The sequence below is a fragment of the Rhipicephalus microplus genome, chromosome 6, assembly GCF_043290135.1.
Source record: "Rhipicephalus microplus isolate Deutch F79 chromosome 6, USDA_Rmic, whole genome shotgun sequence".
Lineage (NCBI taxonomy): Eukaryota > Metazoa > Arthropoda > Arachnida > Ixodida > Ixodidae > Rhipicephalus > Rhipicephalus microplus.
The window spans coordinates 163,317,404-163,340,308 of NC_134705.1; the positions used below are offsets into that span (position 1 = coordinate 163,317,404).

Sequence of the window (22,905 nt, forward strand, 5' to 3'; positions counted from 1 at the left end):
CAATGCAGTGGCGTTGGTCTGAACCTTACGGGTCCATTGCCTGATGTTCAGTAAGAGAGTTGTAGTGATTCGCACAGACTGAACATCCTTAGGAGTCTCTTATCAAAATATCCCTAATTAAATATCTGCTTCTTTTGGACTCCTTCACCGTAATCCTACACAACACTCCAACTCTGGAGTCACTGCAGATGCAAACCGTATAGCAGCGTTGAGCAAACAGGGTGGCCTGAACGCGCTCTGAAAGTTTTCTGGTGACTGGTTCAGGTCCCACTTGAATGATCGTAATCTCGAGGCACAAGGCATGATGTTGCTGTTTTTGGCATGTGCTAACTGGCATGATGCATGTCCGTCTGTGTTCGTACATCGTGCATGTTCTGCCCGCACCGACCACACCGTGCTCATACTTTCACGTGGGGCGACAGAGTCTACCTGAAGCAGATGTACTCCTTCAGTATATCAGGCAGTGAATATTACTGCACGTCATTTTTTCGCAAGCTAAATGCTTTACTGTGCTGTAAATTGGGTCTCCAAATGGCGTGGCATACACGCTTTGCTGTTTACTTGTAAAGTGACAGTTACGTACAGCATGTTTTAAAGCTGCTTGCAGGGCTGAATAGTTCGAATCGCTATTCACATTCACTGAACAGAACTAAAAATTCAGAGGAACTCGGATATCAGTTCCCTCATGAGTATGTGTCGACTTGACATGTAGTTTTTCGTTGCTTTGTTCGGTTTGAAAGGTAAACATAAAAAAATGAATTTTTGTGCGTATTTATCACGTGACGAAGTCACCGTTACTTTATAGTTACTCCGCCAAGCCTGGGGTCACAGCTGCTTTTGTGTAGAACCTCTGTTGCTCCAACGCATTACTTGGACTCTTTCAACTCACATTACGCCACATTAACAAACACGTTGTCATTATCAGCTACATTCCGAACCATGAATTTCACACGTTGTCATCTTTAAGAACGTCCCATTTTTGAACGCTTTAACTTTACACGAGTGTATTGTGTCTTCGAAGAAACTTCATGCAGAAAAAAAAACAAAGTAACAAAGAGAAGTGTTTTGTGTATTTTTACGTATATTGGTTGTTTTCTTGTGGCAGAAATCACCAGTTTCCCAGAAGGCAAATATTACTCTATCCCTACTATAATTAAACTAAACGTGCAAAAAAGCAAAGTTCTAATAAAAGTTTTCTCAAATACCTTTGTAAAAGTAGGTATTCCATGTGGTGCAATGTTCAGAAATGTCGATGCACATATTTTATACTACAAATTTGCGTTTTTGCAGCAGGCATCGCGTAAACAAAATAAAGCAAGTTTGTGTATTGAAACCAGCATTATCGCGTCCTAATATCATTTGAAGTACGTGTCGTTAGGTTAGATATGGACAATGGCACTCGTCTTACGCTGTCATTTGCTTCGCAAACCACAGGCAAAAATAAGCGATGTCCCCGCTGTGGGGAGAATTTCGAGCTGTAATTCACTTTGATATTACTAACAGCATTGAATGTCATATTACACTGTTACTTGAGCATATCTTTAGAAATAAGTAGCGATTCAAGGCACCAGGTGACCCCTGCAAGTCCGTTATGAAAGGCTTAAATGTTTTTAATGTTTCATATAAGGCTCGTATCTTAAGATTTAGACTAAACTACACTGCTTGATCTCATCAGACCGCTCGAGTTATGAAGTCATGGAGTTATAAAATTTACGCTTAATGCACGCTTATGCTCACGCCTAGACAGTCTGTTGAGCGTTAAGGAATGCATTTTTTAGAAGCGACTGCGAAAGCCACCTAATCAAGCGAGACGTCTTTTCTTGAAATTGGTATGTTTATTTGCCTAAATGTTATCTACTAAAGATACATAGGTTAAATATAGTAAACGAATTAGCTACATGTCAAGTGCACAAATAAAATCTGTATACGCGCTTTCTGCTTTTGAAGAAATCGTAATAAATTATTCGTGTGCTAGTTCACATTTCTCATATTCTGAAAAGTTCAAACATCCGCATTATAAACAGCAGCTTTTGTGGCCGTTGCTAAAACGTAAGAAATATACCGACCCACGAAACGTGGTCGCATTAACTTGGCGCTGATCCTTGTAGCGAAACCGAAAGCAAAGCTAAATTTTCTTCAATTTTTTTTTGTAACCTTCTACACCTGTCGCCTAAAGCAAGGTCGAAGCCATCGCGCATCCTAACTTGGAAGGCGCTTTACGAAAAATTAAAAAAAAATAATAATAACAAAACGGTCGTGTAATATTCAACATAAATGAGGGAGAAAACTAATTAGTCGCGTTTTTTCCCAGATTCATTCACGCGTCCTAACCCATCGTTCCTCACCATCATTTTTTTTCTGAGCCGCTGTGCATCATTAATATTGGAGGCGCGCGGACTACAAAACAATATTGCACTTTCTTAACGTCTATCCTCTCATAACTCTGCCTCGGCCCACGACGAAGCTCCTCACTTGAGTGTACTACTCTGGCGCGTCCTCGCTAACTCATCTTCACTCAAGCGTCGCCGTAGTGACACTTACCGCACCGCTTGCGTGGCCCTACCCGCAGATCTCCTTCGCGAGCACGCCGTGGAAGAAGTTCCCGAGGTCGAGCTCACCGAGGCGCAGAAGATTGCGCTCATGGGTCGACCGCGACTTGGCGACCAGTGCCGCTGCACCGTCCGCATCAAGGAGAGCAAAGAGTTCAAGGTCGGTACGCCTTCTTCGGCTACTTTGCGGATACTTTGTTTAGCTGTCGCCATATTGGGCTATTACACTTGACTCCTTCATCTGCGTTACTGTGTGAAGTATATGTAACGAAGCTACTCTCATTCGAAATGCTTAATACGAAGGTCGTCGTTTCGGATCCCACCGACGTAAAGTGTGATTTTTTGTGCACTTTAATGATTTTTTATTTAATTGACAACCATTAGAATAAACTTAATAAACTACAAATAATGTCCTCTACGCTTTCTCTTGCTTAACTGTCTGTTGGTTTCATTAGTTTGGTGTAGTAGAGGAAGCGAGAACCTCGAACATTTACACTATACTTTCGTAAAACACTCGAGGGTTTGTTAAGCATTCGCCTGACGTGAGTTGAAGGCAAAAACCATCCAATTGCTCCGTTGCGTCTGAAGTGATGTAGTGATATCCACTTTGAACTATCCTCGTGACCCATTCGAAATATTTCCGTGCCTAACAGGAATTAGCACTGCCACCGGGATCAGAGGCAGTTCTTGCTTTCTGCATCTCTCTTGGTTTTGAATGGGCTGCGTGATCGACCAAGCGATGCCTTGTGATGACGTCAAGATCATGTCACAAATCTCGTTGATGTCAGACATCTTAACGATGTCATGTGGTAGCAGGTCCGTATCCATAATTTTCTTTGTTTTTTTTACATGGTACTCACTAGCTGAAGCCGTAACTATATCAGGAAAAAAAAATCATTTTCTCTTCTTCATTTTCGCTAAAGTACCTTCAATGGTATACAAACATCAGAGATGCAAGGGGGGGGGGGGACCACCCTGTTTACGGGCCTGTTTGGTGGTCATTACGTGATAATGACCTCTTTAATCGCATTGTATTGTTAGCAATTGTAAAAGAGATCTATTGAGTGGGCCGAGAAAGCGGGTGGTAGCTCGAAAATAACGCAGCTGTTCCACATAAAATTCCGCAACTGTGTGTTTAGAAAACGTTGTCAACGATTTAGAGCACTTAGTACTCTACTGTGTTTAAAAAAAGTGTTTAATGACTTAGAGTACTTCGTACTCTACTATAAGAGAGCAGAAAGCCGTCCCACTACATACAAATTCGCATGCAGCTCTGACTTGTTTAAAAAAAATTATTCTGACAGACGTCAGAAACATTTCAACAGAACATTTTCTTCTTAGAAATACAATAACAATTACCTGTTTAAAAAAATTTATTTACACTATGTACAAAAAACAAAGATATTATAACGTTCCAGTAATAGTGCCCATACACTTCGGCACATCTATGTGCCACGACAAACACGACATCTATGTGCCACGACAAACCGCGTTGCAATGAAGACATCAGTGCTATAATATGCATGACACTGTTGGCATACATGTACACAAAAACTGAATGCGACATCATGATACAAGGGTATAACGATGCAATAGACAATGGAACAATTGGTTGCAAATGAAATCATGAATAACTACTCAACGGGCGCTGCTTAGCAGCACGTCGGTCAAAAACCAGTTTTACCCTATATGTGTTTGGAAAAAAATGGCAGCATATCCACGGAGTGAATGATGGAGAGTGGGGGGAAGCATCCGTCCATCCATTTCTTCTTGCTTCCGTCCGTCCGTGCGTGCGTCTGTGTGGCCGCCCGTGCGTCCATCCACCCGTCCGTGCGTGCGTCTGTTCGTGCGTCCGCACGCCCATCTGTGCGTCCGTCCCTGCGTTCGTCCATGCATCTTCTCCTGCGTCCGTCCATGCGTCCATCCGTCCGTGCAGCCATCCGTGCGTCCGTCCATGCATCTGTCTGTGTGTCCGTTCGTCCACCTATCCAACACTCCAAGCACTACCATTTCGCATCTTTTCATCATATATTCCTCATATAGAAGCACCGTCATCCAGTGGACATTCCAAGGACGCAACGAGAGGAGGAACACGCACACTTTCTTACGGCTTTTGCTTCGTGTCTACTTCCCACCTTTAACCACCTCGAGTTCATGGTATATACTAGTTCGCTGTATTCATGGCACTGCGACCCAACACTCGCTAAACCTTTCTAAAACCTAGGAGGTTACGTCCAGCGAGTGTAACGTAGCAAACCTTTCTTGTCAGATAGTGCTCAATGTACATGCCAATGGCTGCTAAGGGGGAATGAGAGACAGGTAAATTCGGCTCTTAGTGAACGCGCATGCTGCGAATGTTTTATTGTTCAACAACGCACAGAAGAAATCTCCCACCACCACCACCTTGGAGGTCAAAATGTAAGACTGGTTACACACTACGACTACTACTACGACTACGAGGGACGAACGGGTGCCGCTATAAGGAGCTTCCCCCTGAAAGTTGGTAACGATTTGGAGTACGAGGTACTCTACTACGGGAGAGCATAAAGCCGTCCCATGGGTCTCATACACGATGAGGCCTGTAAGCTAAACAGAACGAGCAGGTCAAGAACAGTTGCGTGCAGCGTTTCCACAGGAACAATTACGCCAGCCATTTATCATTTGCCAAAATCTTCAAGGGTGCCCCGCAGTAAAGCACTACATTTCTCCAGAATGATGGGGTAAATTGTTGTGACTACGCAAAAATGAAATTATAGGAGAAATATTTTAGACTGGGCTCTTGTGCTTTACCTGAACTCCTCCATGAGAGCATCTATAAGGAAGGCATAAGCCAAATTATAGTCGTTTTTAATTACAAGCCACTCACTTAAAGGGCCAGTGAACGAGCTCGGGAACGCGATGGAAAAGCTCGCGCATCTTTCGTACGCCTGACCAACCTTTTTCCACGCGTAGTGACGTCAACTCGGCGATTGGCGACGTTGACTAAGTTACTCTTTATTGATACCTGGTTCAGCCCAATCGACGAGCTGCGTGCTACGTCACGTCGCCGATCACCGAGTTGATGTCACTGCGCGTTGAAGCAAGTTGGTCACGTGCTGGCAAAATGTGCGAGCTTATCCTGCGCGTTTCGGAGCCTGTTAACTGGCCCTTTAACTAGCGGCAGCAAAGACGTAAAGCAGTCACTTCATGGACAAGAAGATAGCTTTTACCATAGAGGAAGGAAACAAGTGAGAAGAGGCCTTGACGTCCCTCGCTGTGAAGCCGTGATGAAGCCGGAAGTTGGCCGTACTGACTGGGCATATTCTCCTCGCTTGTTTACACCCGAATGCGAAGCAGTAGGCGCGGTTCTCTCTCTCCGGCGCGAAAACCACGTGCATTGCACAGCACGCGCGTCGTGGCTAACCGCAACCATGGAAACGGGGCTCAACATGCTGGGCCTGTGCCACACCGTTGGCGAAATCATTTCGTCCGAGTATTATAGGCGAGTAACGGCACAGCGATGTTGAAGTTTAGAGGCTCCGCCGACTGCCCAGGTTTTCTCGCATCCAAGCAGCTGGTCGAAGACCTCGTTTTTCAGCAGAGCTGCTGTTGGAAAAAACCAGACTCGATTTCTGAAGAGGAATACAAGAGATTTAATTACATTTGTACAGTTTGAAAGTTTGCTTCAGATCTCCTCTCTCGGGCACCTGCTTGCGTTTTAACCCCTCAAAGTCCGTAGAGTCAAGGTCTAGGGAAACTGGGGACGACTTCTTCCAATCAGCTGATGGGTCCCATCTGTCCCTCTGTTCGCCCCTCCCCCAACACACACACACACACACACACACGCACACACACCACACGCACACGCACACACACACACACACACACACACGCACACACACACACTTGTAATACACGCACTTGTAATATTCTTGCGAAATCCTCTCTTCGCGGAAACATGCCTCCAGCATGCTGGATGTGACGAGTGGGTCTTCTAACAGCTCGATGACTGTTCGTGGTGTCGACTTGGGGCCGCAGGCCCAGTTTGCCCCTCGCCCCAGAGCATAGGTCTGGGCAGCTGGCGCGGATCCCTGTGCAGGCATCCTGTCAGCCGGTGACACATAGCCGCAGTCCGACTCCTTACTTCCACGTATTTGAGCGCTCGGCGTCGTGGCCGTGATTGGGGCACGGAGGCTCGAAGAGTCGCATTTTCCGCACCAGTGACAATGGGGTGCTTCTGAGCCGTGTTGTACCCTTCGCGCAAAACTGCAGAGCTCGCCCTCGAGCTTTTTCTTCTTGCTGCAAAGTGCACGGGGGCTGCCTGCTTTCTTCGGCTCCAGCGCCCCGCAGCAAAGAGAGGCCCGACGATCTTAACAGCGACAACGAAGCAAGCACAAGAGAACGCGCACTAGATGCACTGACAATGGCGAGTGTGGTGTCAGTGTTCTCACGTCATTAATTCACGCACTATAAGACCGTGCCCCGTCTTGTACGGTTGCATTCTGTCTCTGACGCGGCCAACGCGTTGCCTGGTCACCGTGTCTGTGTTGTTCCACGTAAAACTCACCGGTGTCAGCATTGTGCAACCGCGGTGACGTAGAGCACGGCGGGACACTTGAACGCGGTTGCTCTAACGCTGCGAGAACAACGCTGAGGGGCGAATGTAGCAAGTGAAACAGAGAAGGTGTTTTAATAGACGCATTAAAGTTGTTACTGTACACATATATGTGCTCGTATGTGCTCATATAGTCCTCATTGAATCTTACTGGCCAAAAGTTTCATCGGGTGTCGCAAGCACGAAAACTGCGCAACCGTCACTGACCTGCAAGGCGTTCGTCGCGGTTCTGTTTTGTCATAATGCCCAAATGAAGTTTCGCGGAACACTTCAAATACTTCGTCCACCTCATCCGCCGCACGGAACATGGATAATCGCTAGTTCTACGCACTCTTGAGACCCCGTGGCTAACAAAAGGTTTTAGGTGCACAATAACTAACAATAATAAACGTTGATAGGTGCGCAATAACTGCTGGGAGAACACTGCCTAACTAACAACGCGGCACAGAGCACAGATATTGTCCACTGCGGCTCAGTTCGAGACCTACGGAGGCGCACATGCCACCGCCAGCCGCCGCCGCTCACTGCTAGAGCAGCTGCGCTGCACAACACGTAACTGTAACAAAGCCGTCATTGCGGCCAGTGAATATGGCCGCCATGGCGTCATTTCCTCGGCACTTTTCACGTAGCGCGCCGGCTTGCCATGCCCTCTTCTCTCATTCCTTCCTCCGTACGGTTCACACATCAGATGCAACGCTGTAGACGCTATGCAGGAAGTTTGGTCAGCAAAATGTGTAAGTCGGTGCGTCTCGCACTTAAATTTCTCAGCTCATATGGTGGTTTTGGGACGTTAAACCCAAAATATCGATCAATTGAATTTCTCAGCTTGAAACGTGGCCACCACGATTAGCTCCGGCTGCGCGCTACCGGAACTGACTGCGGAGGACACAATACAAAAATGAAGAGGCGCTCTAGGATCCAAAGCTACTTATCGAGAAAATTATAAATAATGTGTTGTTGGTTCAATTTCAAGGCACGATGCATTTTCCCTCATTGCCCAAGTTGAACATAAACTTAAATCACATGGCAAGTCCTTAGCTTCTGAAGATATGAGATGCGATATGTGACTCACACGCATAACTATGATTTTTTGCATCACTCGTGTGGACCTCAACTTTTCATCCTGCTCTGCATATTTTCGTCATTTTTTCTGCTATATACATCAACATCAGGACTAGAGTGCAGGAAAGGCTTTGGAAGAAGCTTAGAAAACTGAAGCCCAAACAGGGCCAGCCGCTTTTGGCACTGGGATTTTAAAACCACAGTGTGTCGCCGCTGAAGAGTGGCGCGCAGCTCCAACGAAGTGGAGAGATAGAATGCCCGCTTTTCACTCAATAGTCCCGGTCTCAAACCTAAGTTGTATATGGCCAGTTTTTATTTTCATGGTTACTTGTTACAGATGTATTAGTTATCCTGTGTGTAATAAGACTAGCTTTATTTGTTACGTATTGCTCGAATACCTAACGTGAAACGCGAAGAGAAATAAAAAAAAGTGTTCTCCAGGAACACTTGTCCTTCGGCTAGTTGTTGCTTGCTGAAAATTGTGATGTAGCGCAAAAACAAAAAGGGCATTTGTGGTGTGTGGTTCTGCGCGCCCGTTGTGTCTCTATTTACGCTACTATAAGATTTTCAGAAACTGAAGAAATTTTACAGTGAGCGCAATTGTTTGAAGCGCCACCGTGTGGCTATCGGCAAAAAGGTTGAATATGGCCTCCGAGATGCATTTGTTCGAAGCCACAAGCACGAAGTTATAGCGAATTCGCGCACGCCATTGCCATGCTGTTTGAATGGTCGCAGGCACCTGAGCTAGCTCTGGGTAATAGTAGGAAACTCTATGCAGATTAAAAGCTCGCGTGGCTCGACGGATCGTATTTAAGCATGAAGTAAGCCTTCATGATTTCTATAGCTTCTTTTTTACACAAAGCGATGGAAAGCCTTGTTATTGCCATAGTGCGCCCCTAGATGCCCTTGAGACTACAAAAAACCTGCTGGAAAAGGAAGTTGGAAGCTTGCGATCAAAAAATGCGCAAAGTGAGGTGCTGTGGTAAACCATTTCTGGGAAAGGAATCGGTTCTAAGAAAACAAGCAAATCAGTTCTATTTATGAATAAAACAAGTCACCTTTTCAAAACGCCAGCTCGAGCACTTAACCCCCAGAGACTTTAAAGTGTCATTCGAGCATCTGTGTTCTATTAATCTGATGTTTAGCATGTTATCTTAAAATTGGTATATTGCTTTGTTTCTTGGGTATTCCGTATGTTTTGAAGGAAAGAAGTTAACTTAAGGGCCAGATTCTCTTTGTTAGACAAAATATTATTGAAAACTGACAGACAATGATGCCAAGAAAAATGTAGCGAATGTTATTAGAACTGATTCCATTTCAAATAGGAAGACATAAATAAAGGTGAAAAGATGACTCGTTACCGACAGGGTCCGAACCTGCGACCTTCGAAAGTCGCCCGTTCGGATCCTGCCGGAGGCAAGTTCTCTTTGCGTTCACTTTTATTTCTTCACGCGCACATCGCAATTTCCTCTAACAACATCCTTTATACTTCTCTCGGCATCGCTGTGTATATGGTTTGCTCTTCGTGAAACGCATCACCTTTCATCGCCTACCGCTTAGCACAGCCAACAAGCTGACGTCTATTTGCTCCTGCCCTTGCAGAACACTGTGGACAAGCTCTTCCAGAAGGCCAACGTTTCGCTGATGATCGGAACATCCTCTTGGAAAGAGCAGTTCATCGAAGCCATCACTGTGGTCGCGGGTACGTAACCTTCGCACTTGTGCCACTTTAAAACCTGCCTCGCATCTCTATATATAGTGTGGTAAACGCGCCTTATTGTTGCAATGAAGTTATGCGAGTTAACTCCGTCCTTTGCCTGTTGCTTCAAGGCATGCGTCAAAATTCTTTCGTTTTCCGTGTGCGCCCACCTGGTGCGTTATATGCATCGACTAACTCAACGCCCACTATGCATGCAGCCGCGCTGCTGTTCTCTGTCCACCCGAAATCGGTTTGTCGCCTGCTTGAATGTTGAAGTCGGTGACGAAAACATTTGTCTCTAAAGAAAAGAAGTCGCCGACTAGGTTACGTTGAAAGAGTTCAAGCTTGGGCAAGTTGCTATGGGTGTATTAGAAAGTATTAACAGCGCCTACAAGAGCAAGAAACGGGACATAAGAAAAGGTAAAGAGCGCTTTTAAATTATTGGAAACTCTTTGAACTTGTTTGTTCTGTGCCATTTCATTATCTTTTTATATGGTGTTATTACTGGATAAAGAATAAAGGACCTATTATTATTATAATACCTTATAATGTACTTTAAGTACTCTGTTATCTACTATAAGCAAGCTATTTCTTGCTCGCCCAGCTTACTGGAGACTTTGCATACAGGCAGAGGCGTACGCATAGATGTTTCGCGCTGTATGGGGGTGGGGTCGTCTCTTTAAAATTGAATTTTTTTTCTCTGTATGCCACGGCGATGAAATTAGGGGACCCAAAAGCTTTGTCTTTAGGATTTAAACGCGATAGCAACATCCTGTTGCTAGTGCGTCCTTCAAGCACTTAGTTCATAGAACCTTTCGAATTCGCTATACGCCCAGTACGTGGTCTTAAAGTAATAGATGCCGTAGCGTGTGTGCCTTTTGTACCGGGGTACCGGCTTTCAACAACGGAGCCATTATGATAATCACATATTCTGACGCCAACGCTTGTACCACGCATTATTACGGCAGTGTTTCATGTTGCATTGTGAAGCGTGTATACAGAAGGCGTGTGTTTGTGAAGCATGAAAGCTGCTTTCACTGTAGTTCCAAGCAGAGGAACTTCTCTTTTTACTGTTTTCACAAGCGTAGGCGTGGTCGTGTGCTTGAACACCCGCTTGCCATGCAAACGACCCAGGTTCGATCCCCAATTGGACCCAAACAGCCCTGGTTCGGTCCCCACTCTGCCTCAGAATTTTTATCATTTATTTATTTTATTTGCATTGTTCTCTAGTTTTCGGTCGTGCATAAGATGATTTTTCGCTCACAACCAACGACGCCGACGCCGACGCCAGAATTTTTGCGAAACGAGCTTTTTAAAGCTATCGCATTAAGAAATGAGGGGGGGGGGTGCATAGGCCCGGTGTGCCACCCCTGGTTACGCCAACGCCTACAGGATAGCAGTACATCAAACAGCAGAATTAGTGCGTTGTTTTATTTGGAACCTACACTTTCTGACTCTGTTCTTAACAATCAACTGCTAACGCACGGAAAGATTAGGCTGTGAGTGCACAGAAATCACCACTGAGTACATTGGTATAGGGTGCTGTATATTCACTGTAATGCTGAATATACTTTCTAATTGGCTATGACCTGCTCAGAACGATTCCCTTTTGAAATAGTGCAGAAGAGTAATTGGCTTCGTGCACAAAAACTACCGTTGCTTTGAGTGCGCTAGGTTTTATATCAGCCGTAGCCCGTTCACACCTAGCGAGTACAGGCTGTGACTCATAGAAAGCATCATTAAGGCGGCAATCATTAAAACGTGGTCGCATCGGTGCCACACGACCGTAGATCGAATTTCAACAGCTACTTCACCGGTGCTCAATAGCTCACTCTCGCCACGAATGACGTGATGTCGGAACTGCCTGCGCGTGCGCTTCTGCGCAAACGACAAGTAGAATTCGATCACCCATTAGATATGGGGTATTTACTCGAATGTAACGCAAGCTCATTTACAGTTTTTTTTTTTTTTTTTGCTGCCTAAAGTTGACCCTCGCTTCGCAAGATAACACCTTAACTGTATTTTTTTTTTTCCTTAACGCAACAAAAAGTCACCCTTCGCATTACGATAGTAGTCTCCTTACAATCCAGTATATACGCAAGCTGCACAGCAAACTGCAAAATCACTAAAAGATCGGATCGAAAATAAGCTAGATAGCTCGTCATCGAGAAGGTTCCCCGATAGTGAAAGTGTGCCACGATCGAAGCCGCCTGTGTGCGTCGTCTTTGCAAAACCAAGCCAAACACACCTCTCGCTCGTGATAACTATGTTTACAGGAGTCAAAGCTCAGCCAGCTTTTTTTACGACAACCGAAGTATCTCAGCATGCATCTCCAATGCGTACCTTAAGCTTGGAACACCTACGAACGTTAAACAGTGCAAGGGACGTCGACACAATAAAACGCGCTGGTTTTAGTGGTGTTTAACTTTGCAGACATCGCGCCAACTTGCCGTAACGAAAGCATTCCTTGACCTTAGAAGTTTCGCTACTTCGCTCACACGAGCTTCTGTTGGTACGCTTGTTTTTCTTTTCTTTTTCTACGAGTGGGGCGGAGTTTCGCTATTTGGGCCGTCTTTCGAAGGAAAACGCGGAGCTCTCCCTCCTTAATGCACCGATCTTATCGTTGTCGCGGCAGTTGTAAAAGCTCCCGAGAACGATCTTACGGCAAAAGATCGAGCGCTATAGGTCTCGCTTTTACGACTATAGGTAAGGTGCGCCCCCTCTCTCTCTCTCTCTCTCTCTTTTTTTTTTTTTTTTTTGCTAGCGCACGTGGCGCAACCTCGCGGCTATTTCGACCGTGTTAGGACTGCTTGAAAGCCATAGGTGCACTCAGAGGCAGAGGGATTCGAACTTTCCACTGTCTGTTTACTTAGTTGCTGGCATATGTGAACACGCTCGTGCTCACATAATCACACGCTCCGATCCATACGCACGTTTGTATGTGATACCCCTCTAAAACATAAAATTCTTGCGACATCTCTGATAAAGAAAGTTTGTATATATATATATCCGTCATGGTCATTGAAATGCATGCAGTACATGCATTATGTACTGGAACTCATAGACGTTGTATATACGACCTTGTATTGTAAAAATTGTTGCCAAGTTGATGACCATACGCATAATATACAGTAATTTCGCGAATAACGTCATTATCTTATACTTTGGGCACAAATAAAAAAAAATTTCGGCTGCTGTCTAGTGCTATTTTGATGAAGGCCTGTTAAGGAACAAAAACGTAACTCCTTAAAACGCGACAGAGATTGACTTTAGTAGTACACGAGTACCCTAGAGTCATAATAAAGGAATGACTTCTGCTTAATACTGAATATAGTGAAGGTGTTTTCATAAATTGATGTTGTCACCAATTAAGCAGCTACAAACTCGTCCTGTCAGCTATTCCGTTTTTTTTTTCTGCTGTCAAAACTGAAATTTTAGTACGATCCCCATTACTCCCGCCTGAAGTGTTCACTCTCATGTTATTTTATGAGCACTCCTAAACACAGTTTTGCTGATTTTTCTAAATAATAATTTCGTTGAGAGACAGCGCCGGATTGTTTTTTAGATGTTTTCAGATGTCGTGTAAAGTGTAGTTTAACCCACTGCCTCCACAGTCGACGAAGTTCGTGCTGTTCTCGAGTTGAACGTCTCGCGCTTTTCAATCGAAAACTGCACACTCTACAGTCTTAGCACGCCTGCTTTGTGCGACACCTACTTTCTTAGGTATACAGTCGTCAGCAAGCTTAACACGACCGCTCCCCTGTGTGTCCTGAAACAGTTTGATCGAGGCTAGCTTCGCATAGCTTTGAGTTCTGCCGAGATGTTACCCGTGCACGCCGGCGTACTACCGAAGCATACCGAGGTATTACCATGGCAACAGTGTCTAGCGCTTCGCGGCTGACATCAGTCATACCAGTCCAGGTAACGCGTCGGAGCGTTCGCGTTAGGCTCTTTGACGACTGTACGTTTGTTCTACGCCTTAGTTCACCACAGTTGCATAAAGCATCGCTTTCAACTGGCAAGTTAGACTGCTGAGTCAACGTTCATCACTTCTTTGATTCCGTGCATTTGTTCACGCTATACATTCAAGAGAGCACAATTATGCACCGTTGCGTCGATGAAACATATGACAGTGCTTGGAATACTATTCCTTACATGATCATATTGAATGACTTGATGAAGCGAGCACAGAAAGTGAGTGTGGCATCCAAAGCAAGGCGGGATCCTTTATTTGCGCCTATATGTATGCACTTTGTAATCAGACACGTAGGAATATTATCGAAATATAACGGAAATGGCATGGGCAAGATTGTTTATGCTATCTCGTGGTGAAGATGACGAATAATGGCCTGCTTGTCTGGGCTGAGATTTGTTGGACTCTTCATGCTAATCATCACTAACTCAACGGCTTTTTTTTTTTAATGAAGCACCCTCAGAGCAGTAAAGCTATTTTTTCTTCTATTAGTAAATCGATATGCCAACAGCCAGAAGGCACTTCGTAACTTGAATAGAACGCAAAAAAAAAAAAAAAAAACATGCAAGTACTTACGCAAGCTTGAAATTAGTTATAAAACAACTGCATTAGCAGAGTGATTTGTGATACAGTGGTAGTTGACGTTTTACAAGCCACTACGTGTTCATGATGGCGTAAGGGGTGCCAATCAACATTCAGCACTTTTGCCGCTCAGGCTGAATTAGAGCAGTACTAACTGACGCGTACGCTGATAGAAAAGTTCTCTAATTTCCAAGCCTGAGACAGATAATTAATGAAGGCAATGTAAGGAATGACTGCATTCTTTTATTTCTTTTTTATTGATTTAGTTACGTGGTTTGAGTTTCAGTACAAGCAAATTTTTTGTTGTTTTATTTTTTCCAAAAGTGAAGCTTTCTTTGTTTGTTCGTATCGGTGAGGCCTGTTTAAATTGCTAAAATGTTTAATGCCATCCACAGCTGCCACAGGACTAAAAAAAGTCAAGGTTATCAAGTAACTCACTTTTCTAGAATCAAATCACACAATGCGTATTTAACTTCTGTGCTGCTTGCTTAGTTTCAAAGAACACATCCAACATTTCGGCACTTTGTTCCTTAGATGGTGTTCGAGTTCACGCTCCGGGTTCAGGTTAAAACGTGGCGGTACGGCTATGAATACAAACACAGCGACCACCCTGTTCAGTTTGGTAGAGCCAACACACGTCATGGCCGCCATGTTTTATATTCGGGGGGGGGGGGGGGGGGGGTGCTTTTATTGGGTAGTGTCAGTTTGGTAGAGCCGGAGACACGTTATAGCCGCCATGTTATATATTCGGGTGCCTTTTATTGGGTAGTGTCGGGGAACGCCAACCACTAGAGGGCACCAGACGTGTCACAACGTTGAGAACTGAAAAAGTCGGACGATTCCTTTACGAATTCGTCTAGGAAGACTCGGCTACGAAAGCCATCTATTTGTTCCTCTACATCTTGTTTGAATGCAATGGCTCTAGAATTGGCCCACCTATGACCAAGCGGCGATGTGATGTTACGTTGTCATATTTTGAAGTCGCTAATTTCTACATGTGTGACGATATTGTGACGTCATATAGGAACATCATGGCATAATTTTTGTGCATTATTCATGTTTTGTGCACACCAATAGTCACGTTTTTGCATGTGATGAGATATTTACCGCTTTCACCTTTAAAAAAAATTCAAGAAGGATACGCCTAAACCAGATCGAAGCCTTGTTCGTGGTGTCCTTTTTCTACTCGGTTGCACTAATCGGATCCCCCCTCTACCCCCGAAAACATTCACGCCTCAAGTGGTTTTGCACGGCCTCCAGAATCTGCAAACCTTCAGCCGAGCGCAAGTGTCACTTGGTGACGTCACGCCACGTCTTTATCAGTATTTCATGATGACGTCAAAAGACTTGAAAATGTCTGTACGGTAACGCACCATACGGCATTCCATTATTTTCTATATGTCTCCTTGAAGAATCTGTATAATAAGGCGACATCATAAGAAGCCTCACCAAACTCGACGGTTGACAATCGGCGTCGACCGTGATGTCGTGTAGTCGGCTTTAACACGAGTGATGGAAAATTCGTAACGTAAGCACGTCACCATATGATGACGTGACGTCAGGAATCGTCAAACTTTTGTGTCATATCACCGTGACGTCATCGTTAGTTCGCATAAAAGGCCGTTGTATAATGGTACCATCACGTGACATCGTCGCTTGTTAACAGGTGGACTGAACCAGGGGTCAGTGCAATGTCAGGTGAGGTGCGGAAACTTGCGATGTCTCTAGTCCTGGGTGCCGTGTAAAACCACTAGGCACACAGAGCTTTCATGGGCTTGGCGGCTGAGGATCAATACATCGTCTAAGAAGAAAAAGTAGCTGACTTTTCGTGGTCTTGTTGTGTTAAGAGCATGCGTGACAGGTCTTTTGAGTTCGTTTATTTACTTTTTCCATGCGTTTATCGTACATTTCTGTAAGGCTCTAAGGAAACATATCAAGGTATCGAAATGACATACAGAATCTACGGTATGGGTGTGAAGCCGTAATCACGTCATCTTTGATCACGTGACTTTTGTAAGAGTTCTGTTGACACCAACGCCACCGACCGCCACTTCTCCTGTTTGATGAGGCACCCTTATCATTTTGTCTCAATACAATGCAATACTAATCATCGCACATTTTTTAATATCGTGGAGACAACCGAAGAAAGCTTCGCTTAACACTTGTTTTTTCACTGGTTCTTTCAATTTCCCTAAATTTTCTTCTTTTTTCTTTTGTTTCCTTTTTCCTTGGTTTTGCGCCTTCGTTTTTTTGACGACCTGTGGGGGCCTGCTGCCTGCCTACCTTGCCGCCTGCCTGCCGTGCTGCTTGACTCACTGCTCGAAAAAAAAACACTAAAAAAACTACCATGCATGTATAAACTCTAACCTGCAACCCCATCCTAACACAAACCGTGCACGGTTAAAGACGACGACCGGAACAAGTTTCATTCGCCCGAAGCGTTCGAAATGGAGAGCGCCAGCTTGAAGTTTACCAAAGGTAAGTAGTGTGCATGAGTATAGGCAATAACTGTCAGGCAGAGGTGAGCATGGTATCGCACAAACTCCTAAGACGTTACAGTTGTTTTGCCTCCGAAACAACGTCTGGTGAATCGGCTTTACAGTTTTACACCGTGATGTGGAAAATCGGAAAACGATGAAGTCTCCTACTTGCAGGTAACTCTGAACAATCTACATTATTGCAGCCACTGATGCGCCTTGAACATCAGAGCTAACCATTGCCAATGAAGCAGTAAGCTCAGTATTGTCTACGCCTCAATTACTTCACAACATTCTCTTATCAGTCTGAGTTTTCTTTATCCGCGAGACATCACACTAATAGGCTAAATGGCAAGATATTAAGCATGAAGAGCAGGAGAAATTTGTGTACAATTAGTGCTGCAAGAGCCCACGTTTTGACAAGTCGTATAGAAGTGCTTTAGGTGGGACAACTTATGACATTGCGAAGTGAAACGATGCGTTGCATAGATGAACAGATAGGAATGACACAGAAACACGAACCAAACGAGGACCTTGTCCTTGTCTGTTTCGTGTTTCAACAAGGACCTTGTCCCTCTTCGTTTCTCAAGGTCCGCAAGGCCTTCGTCCATGGCGAAACGAACAAGGACCGTGCGGACCTTGCGAAACAAAGCAAGCGAGGACGAAGTCCTTGTTGAACGTGAAACAGGCATGTACAAGCTGCTTGTCCGTTTCTTGTTCTTGTGTCGTTCGTCTCTGTTTATCTAAGGCAGCGCGTACTTTCACTTTGCGGTAATTTTGGCTTCTTCGAAGCTGCGACTACCTCGTTGCTGCCTTGAAGTAGCTGCCTTGAAGAATACAAGACCACTTGTCAAGCTGACAAGACCACATGATGACTTGTATCCTGCGTGCGCAAAGGCGCCAAACGCTCACGCAAGGTCTGCTCAGAATAACAGAGAGCTGAGCTATTTGTTGCGTATTCGTTTTCTAAGACTGGGCGTGCCAAACCCACAAACCTGGAAGAAGTGCGGTGTCTTGATTTATTGCGTCCTTGATTGCACAGCCGACTGATTTTGCAAGTTTTGTGCACGCTGTCCTAAAAATGTTTGCTGCCGCAATGGCGATCATCGATTCCGAACAGTGATAAAGATGAGGCAGCATTTCGCGTACCCGAATATTATTACGCATTAAAACAGAAGCGCTTCTAGTACGCAGGCTCCCGTTCACATATGCCATTCAGTTTTAGTTTTATTTTTCATCTTGTTTTGTACGTTTTAAAGTGTTCAGAAGTTTAGTGCTCTGGAATATCACTTTTGTTTGCAACAACGTGGCTGCTTGGTACAATATACCTGACAAGAAAAACCTGTTTCAGTGCTCAGAGTGCTTGAAAAATAAAAGAAAACACAGCTTTAACCTATCATGTTGCTTCTTCTGCTCGAGCGTTATTCATGCCCAAAAAAAAGTTTTTCGGGCGTGAATCGCTTGTATTGCGGCTTTGCCTCGCTTTCGTGCTGTAAGGGTACCAAAAAGTATAAAATGAACCGCGATAAGTGTTCATGCATTATATCCTAGCGTCTGCGTTCTTCTATTCCTGTCAGATCTATTGCTCAACAGTCTTTTGTTGAGAGACTGGTGCGGTCTTGTTCAAAGAAACATCACTCCATGCTCTCATTAGACTAACGGTTACACTGCTCAAAGAGAGGAAAAAAAAACACATACGTATACCCACACATATAGACTTGTTTAAAGATTGACTTGCTTAACCGTATTGTTTACTAGTGTGATGTATAGATAAGCCCGAATGGTTTGTCGTTGAAGGCGGGAACGTTACTAAACCTTCCGGTTGGCTTCTCCCTTTCTCCCGACTCACCAGACGACGACGAGGAGGGTGGCGAAGATGGCGACGAAGTGACGGTGCGCATGCCTTCCTGCTCCGACTACGTGATGCACGTGTTCACCGTCTTCTGGAAAGTCATCTTCGCGTTCGTCCCCCCGACAGGTGAGCCGAACGACTCTCAACCTTCACTCTGAGTGCGTGCGATGAATGGCGATCACTCTCTCTCTGTTGTCTGTGATTCCTGGGCGCACTAGTGTGGTCACTGTGTAGATTTAGCAGACTATGGGGGCGTGGCATCCGCACACAGCGGCACCCCGTGGTGAGTATATCTGATCCAGACGTCATTCCTAGTTTATGTCGGTTTTTGACCAATACAAAGTCATACAACGGGCGCTGGCAGCTCTGAAGAGAGTAAGCGCAGGCCTTTGCATGAGGAAAGGGAAGCTTCGTCCTCCATTTCTAAAGGTTCCTTGCCGCTCAAGATTCCAAGATTTGGCTAAGCTGTTTAGAGCAGTGTCGGCTTTCGGCAGTATACATGTTTTCTGACCGAGCTGGAGTGGTGCTTCACGAGTCATGACCGTTGAACTGCGGATCGAAATATATGTAGACAAAAGTGAAAAGCGAATCGCAACTCCAAGCCATTTCACTAGTTTGCTTGATGCTGATTTCTCGGCGCAGCATTTCTTTTTTTTTTTTGTACGTGAAATTCTCGCTCGGTATAAGGTCCTGGCATGCTTAAATACAGCGGAGACATACGCCCATAACCTGAAATTCTCCAGCGGCGGAAAAAAATGGTTTGATGCCTTTGTAGAGCAACAGCTCAAGAACTTAAATAGTGTTTTGTTGTTCTTGTCACGTTTTCAAGTGTGTTCGTTTAATTTTCTAATAAATAGAGCTTCTCCACGGTTCCCGTTGTTAGTATACACAGTTTTTCTTGGCCTATTGTAATAGTGTTACCGTAGTTTTGACGACATTGTATGAACGACTTCATCTCGTGCTCCAGATTACTGGGGCGGATGGGCCTGCTTTGTGACCAGCATTCTCCTCATCGGCGTCCTGACCGCATTTGTGGGCGACCTCGCGTCGCACTTTGGTTGCACCATTGGACTCAAGGACTCAGTAACTGCCATCTCACTGGTCGCCCTGGGAACAAGCATACCTGGTATGATTTCTGGCGTTTCTTAGTGCTCCGTGATTGCACTTTACACTTACATGGTATCAACCTGGGCAATGTCTACTTTACCTCCCCGCATTTCCTTTACACACACACACACACGCGCGCGCGCGCGCGCGCACACACACACACGCACGCACGCACACACACACACACACACACACACACACGCGCGCGCACGCACGCACACGCACACACACACACACACACACACACACACACACACACACACACACACACACACACTGTATTTCTTATTCGTGATAGTATATTGGAGCTCAGCATGTACTCCAGTATTGAATACCTTAATGTATACTTTAAATGTGCACATAACTACTGTTTAGGTACGCTTTCTATAACGTCACTTGCATATTACAAATAGCAGGGCGGAACTTACACGCGAAATCTGAGTTTGTTATTGGTTTCTTCATATGTATCTGCATACTTTTCTGCCGAGTGCGAGTCTGTCAATAAACACACCTAATTTCACGTAGCTCTTTGATACGTCGGATATGTTGCCGGATATTGGTTAAGGGCAGCTGAGACTTGCTATCCTCTGTTATAATCTCGTCTTGGTCGTCATTCGATCTTATACCCTTGATTACGTGGTTTGCCAGCAATCCAACACATTCCATAATTTACACTCTAAAACAAACCGAGTGTTTTAAATGCGAAGCAGCTCCTTGACTAGCCTGTGCAACGCTGTCCCTCCGCCCGCACTGTGCTCCCCTAGCCGCAGGTGTTGGGGTGGTGCCAAGTAGGTCACCTTCCCTAGCAGTGCGCACGCGTTGACGTCACTCTCTCACTATCCTGTCGCCACTCGCCGCGTGTCATCTCCCTCGCTTCACCCTCGCCACCGCTCGCGACGTTCGAGCGCACATCGAGCGAACAGTTTTTCTGCGACGAAACAGGAAACCCAACCCGCCTACCGTGTCTTTGCCTTTCAAACAAACGTTCACTCCTGTAAACGCTACACCGAGTTTCACTTCGAACCTTTATTCCAGCACTCGCGTCGACGACCGTTTCAGCCGGGTCAACGCCGTGCGCACCGCTGCTGCTTCGCATTCCATCACAGTTCCCTTCGGGGAGATGGTCCATAATTTTTCTTTCACACAAGAAAAATATATCTTGAGTGCCCTTTCTTTAGTTATTGCTTCGTCTGGTACTTCCCTGTTAAGAAAGCCATGCGGCCATCGACGTGACGGAGCAATCTACTTTCGACACGAAGGTGGAGAGCACACAGTTTTCGAGAAAGTAAACGCAAGCAAGCCAGATGATTATTATTGTTCTATGGCAGAAAGATACCGCAAACACTCGTTGTTACAAAGTGTAGAGTGTAGGACTGTCTGTACTCTGCTCCATACGTAGCAGTTGGGAAAACTAGGCAAAGCTTTGTGTCATTCCGCGCGTCTCACAGCCGTGTTTCGTCGTTATAAGTGCCCGTGCAGACTGAGCAAGGTATGCGCGTCAAGCAAGGCGATGCTTCAAGTCAAAGACAAAGAAGTGGAGGCGATGAAAGGCTAAGGTCCGTATTCACAAACCAACTTCGGCCTTATCTCACGTTTTGCTCAACTTCCTGTACTCTCCACATGCGTTATAAAGCCACAAACGTTGTAACAGGGTGAAAGATAAGGACAATACTGGTTCACGGATACTGGTTCAACTTGTTCATCATGCGCAATAAAGGTTTAAAACCAATAAGAAAAACTCGAGGAAATGATGACGTTGATTTTTAAATACGGACCTAAAAATATATATATTTAGAACATATTCACTGTCTTATTAAACACTTGCACGTCCCTAAGTCACAAAATACTCTTATTCATTACTCCACGTCAGACTGAAAGAAATCACATTGTGGGATTTCACACTGCCCCCTTTAACTCACGTTTCATTTTATTTTCTTGCGCAGACACTTTCGCCAGCAAGGTGGCGGCTCAAAACGACAAGTACGCCGACTCATCCATCGGCAACGTGACCGGCAGCAACGCGGTCAACGTCTTCCTGGGCATCGGCGTCGCCTGGTCGCTGGCGGCGCTCGTGCACTGGGGACGGGGCACTACGTTCGAGGTGCTTCCGGGCAACCTGGCCTTCTCAGTCACCATCTTCTGCGTCTGCGCTCTCTTGTGCTGCGTGGTTTTGCTCATGCGCCGCAACAAGATCGTAGGCGGAGAACTAGGGGGACCGATGCGCTTCAAGTTGCCCACCACCATCCTCTTCGGCGGCCTCTGGGTCTTCTACGTGACCATGTCTGCCCTCGAGGCGTACGGAGTCGTTCAAGGATTCTAAGCTAGACAGACCCATGGGCCGGCGGCGACCACGTTTTTGTCCTTCGACTTTTATCAGCGCGGGACGTTTTTATCTCAAGGCAACATCGAAGAACAAGATTGCTCTTGGAAGAAAGGAAGGAAAAAGAGTGATACAAGAGCAAGATGCACCTTCGTACCGTTTGGATATGGTCTGTTAAACTCGTTCGCTCCTGAGCTGCTAACGTTGAACAGCGTTTCGAAGTGTTCCTAGGGTTGGAAGACTTGACGCGCTTCCAGTATTGCGTTTCTTCAACAGGCTTAGGGTGTTAGGGACCTGGACGTACATTTAAAAGTGCATGAGCGTTGTCCTAATCGAAGACAACGTGTCAGCGTTGGATCCTTGATACTTCTTCAAAGTACGTGTCCTTCGTATGTCCCTATACTCCCACAGGGCACTTTTTATGTGGTGCACACCGTGGAGACATCGAACATTTACATGACATCCCTGGAGGTAAACAATGAAATCGTCGAACTGACGGAAGAACATTAGAATACCACTGTAGAAAAAGTATCGTGTTTCGTCTCCAATTGCCCAACGCTTGGAAACATTCTTTGTGCCAGACCCAACATGGCTGTTTGGCCATGCGGGCTGCTAAATATCACTTGCCACCGATGAAGCTGTCGAGCTGATGACGTTCGAGCACAATATGACGTGCCATCTCTGGCGACA

The 22,905-nt window shown here is 45.4% G+C and overlaps 1 protein-coding gene across 6 annotated transcripts in view; it reads left to right on the forward strand.

Moving 5' to 3' along the window:
* Positions 1-22,340, forward strand: part of LOC119167205 (sodium/calcium exchanger 3) — a 362,967-nt gene extending 340,627 nt beyond the window's left edge. For 4 of the 6 annotated variants that reach the window (XM_075866920.1, XM_037418641.2, XM_075866921.1 and 1 more), the window contains 6 exons: positions 2,570-2,709; positions 9,808-9,907; positions 16,866-16,937; positions 18,789-18,914; positions 19,756-19,914; positions 21,839-22,340. In XM_075866920.1, coding sequence (XP_075723035.1) covers positions 2,570-2,709; positions 9,808-9,907; positions 16,866-16,937; positions 18,789-18,914; positions 19,756-19,914; positions 21,839-22,215 — 974 coding nt within the window. In that variant the 3' untranslated portion in view covers positions 22,216-22,340. The remainder of the gene's footprint in view (positions 1-2,569; positions 2,710-9,807; positions 9,908-16,865; positions 16,938-18,788; positions 18,915-19,755; positions 19,915-21,838) is intronic. The other 2 variants (XM_075866923.1, XM_037418642.2) reach the window with 1 other exon arrangement.
* Positions 22,341-22,905: the final 565 nt, after the last annotated feature.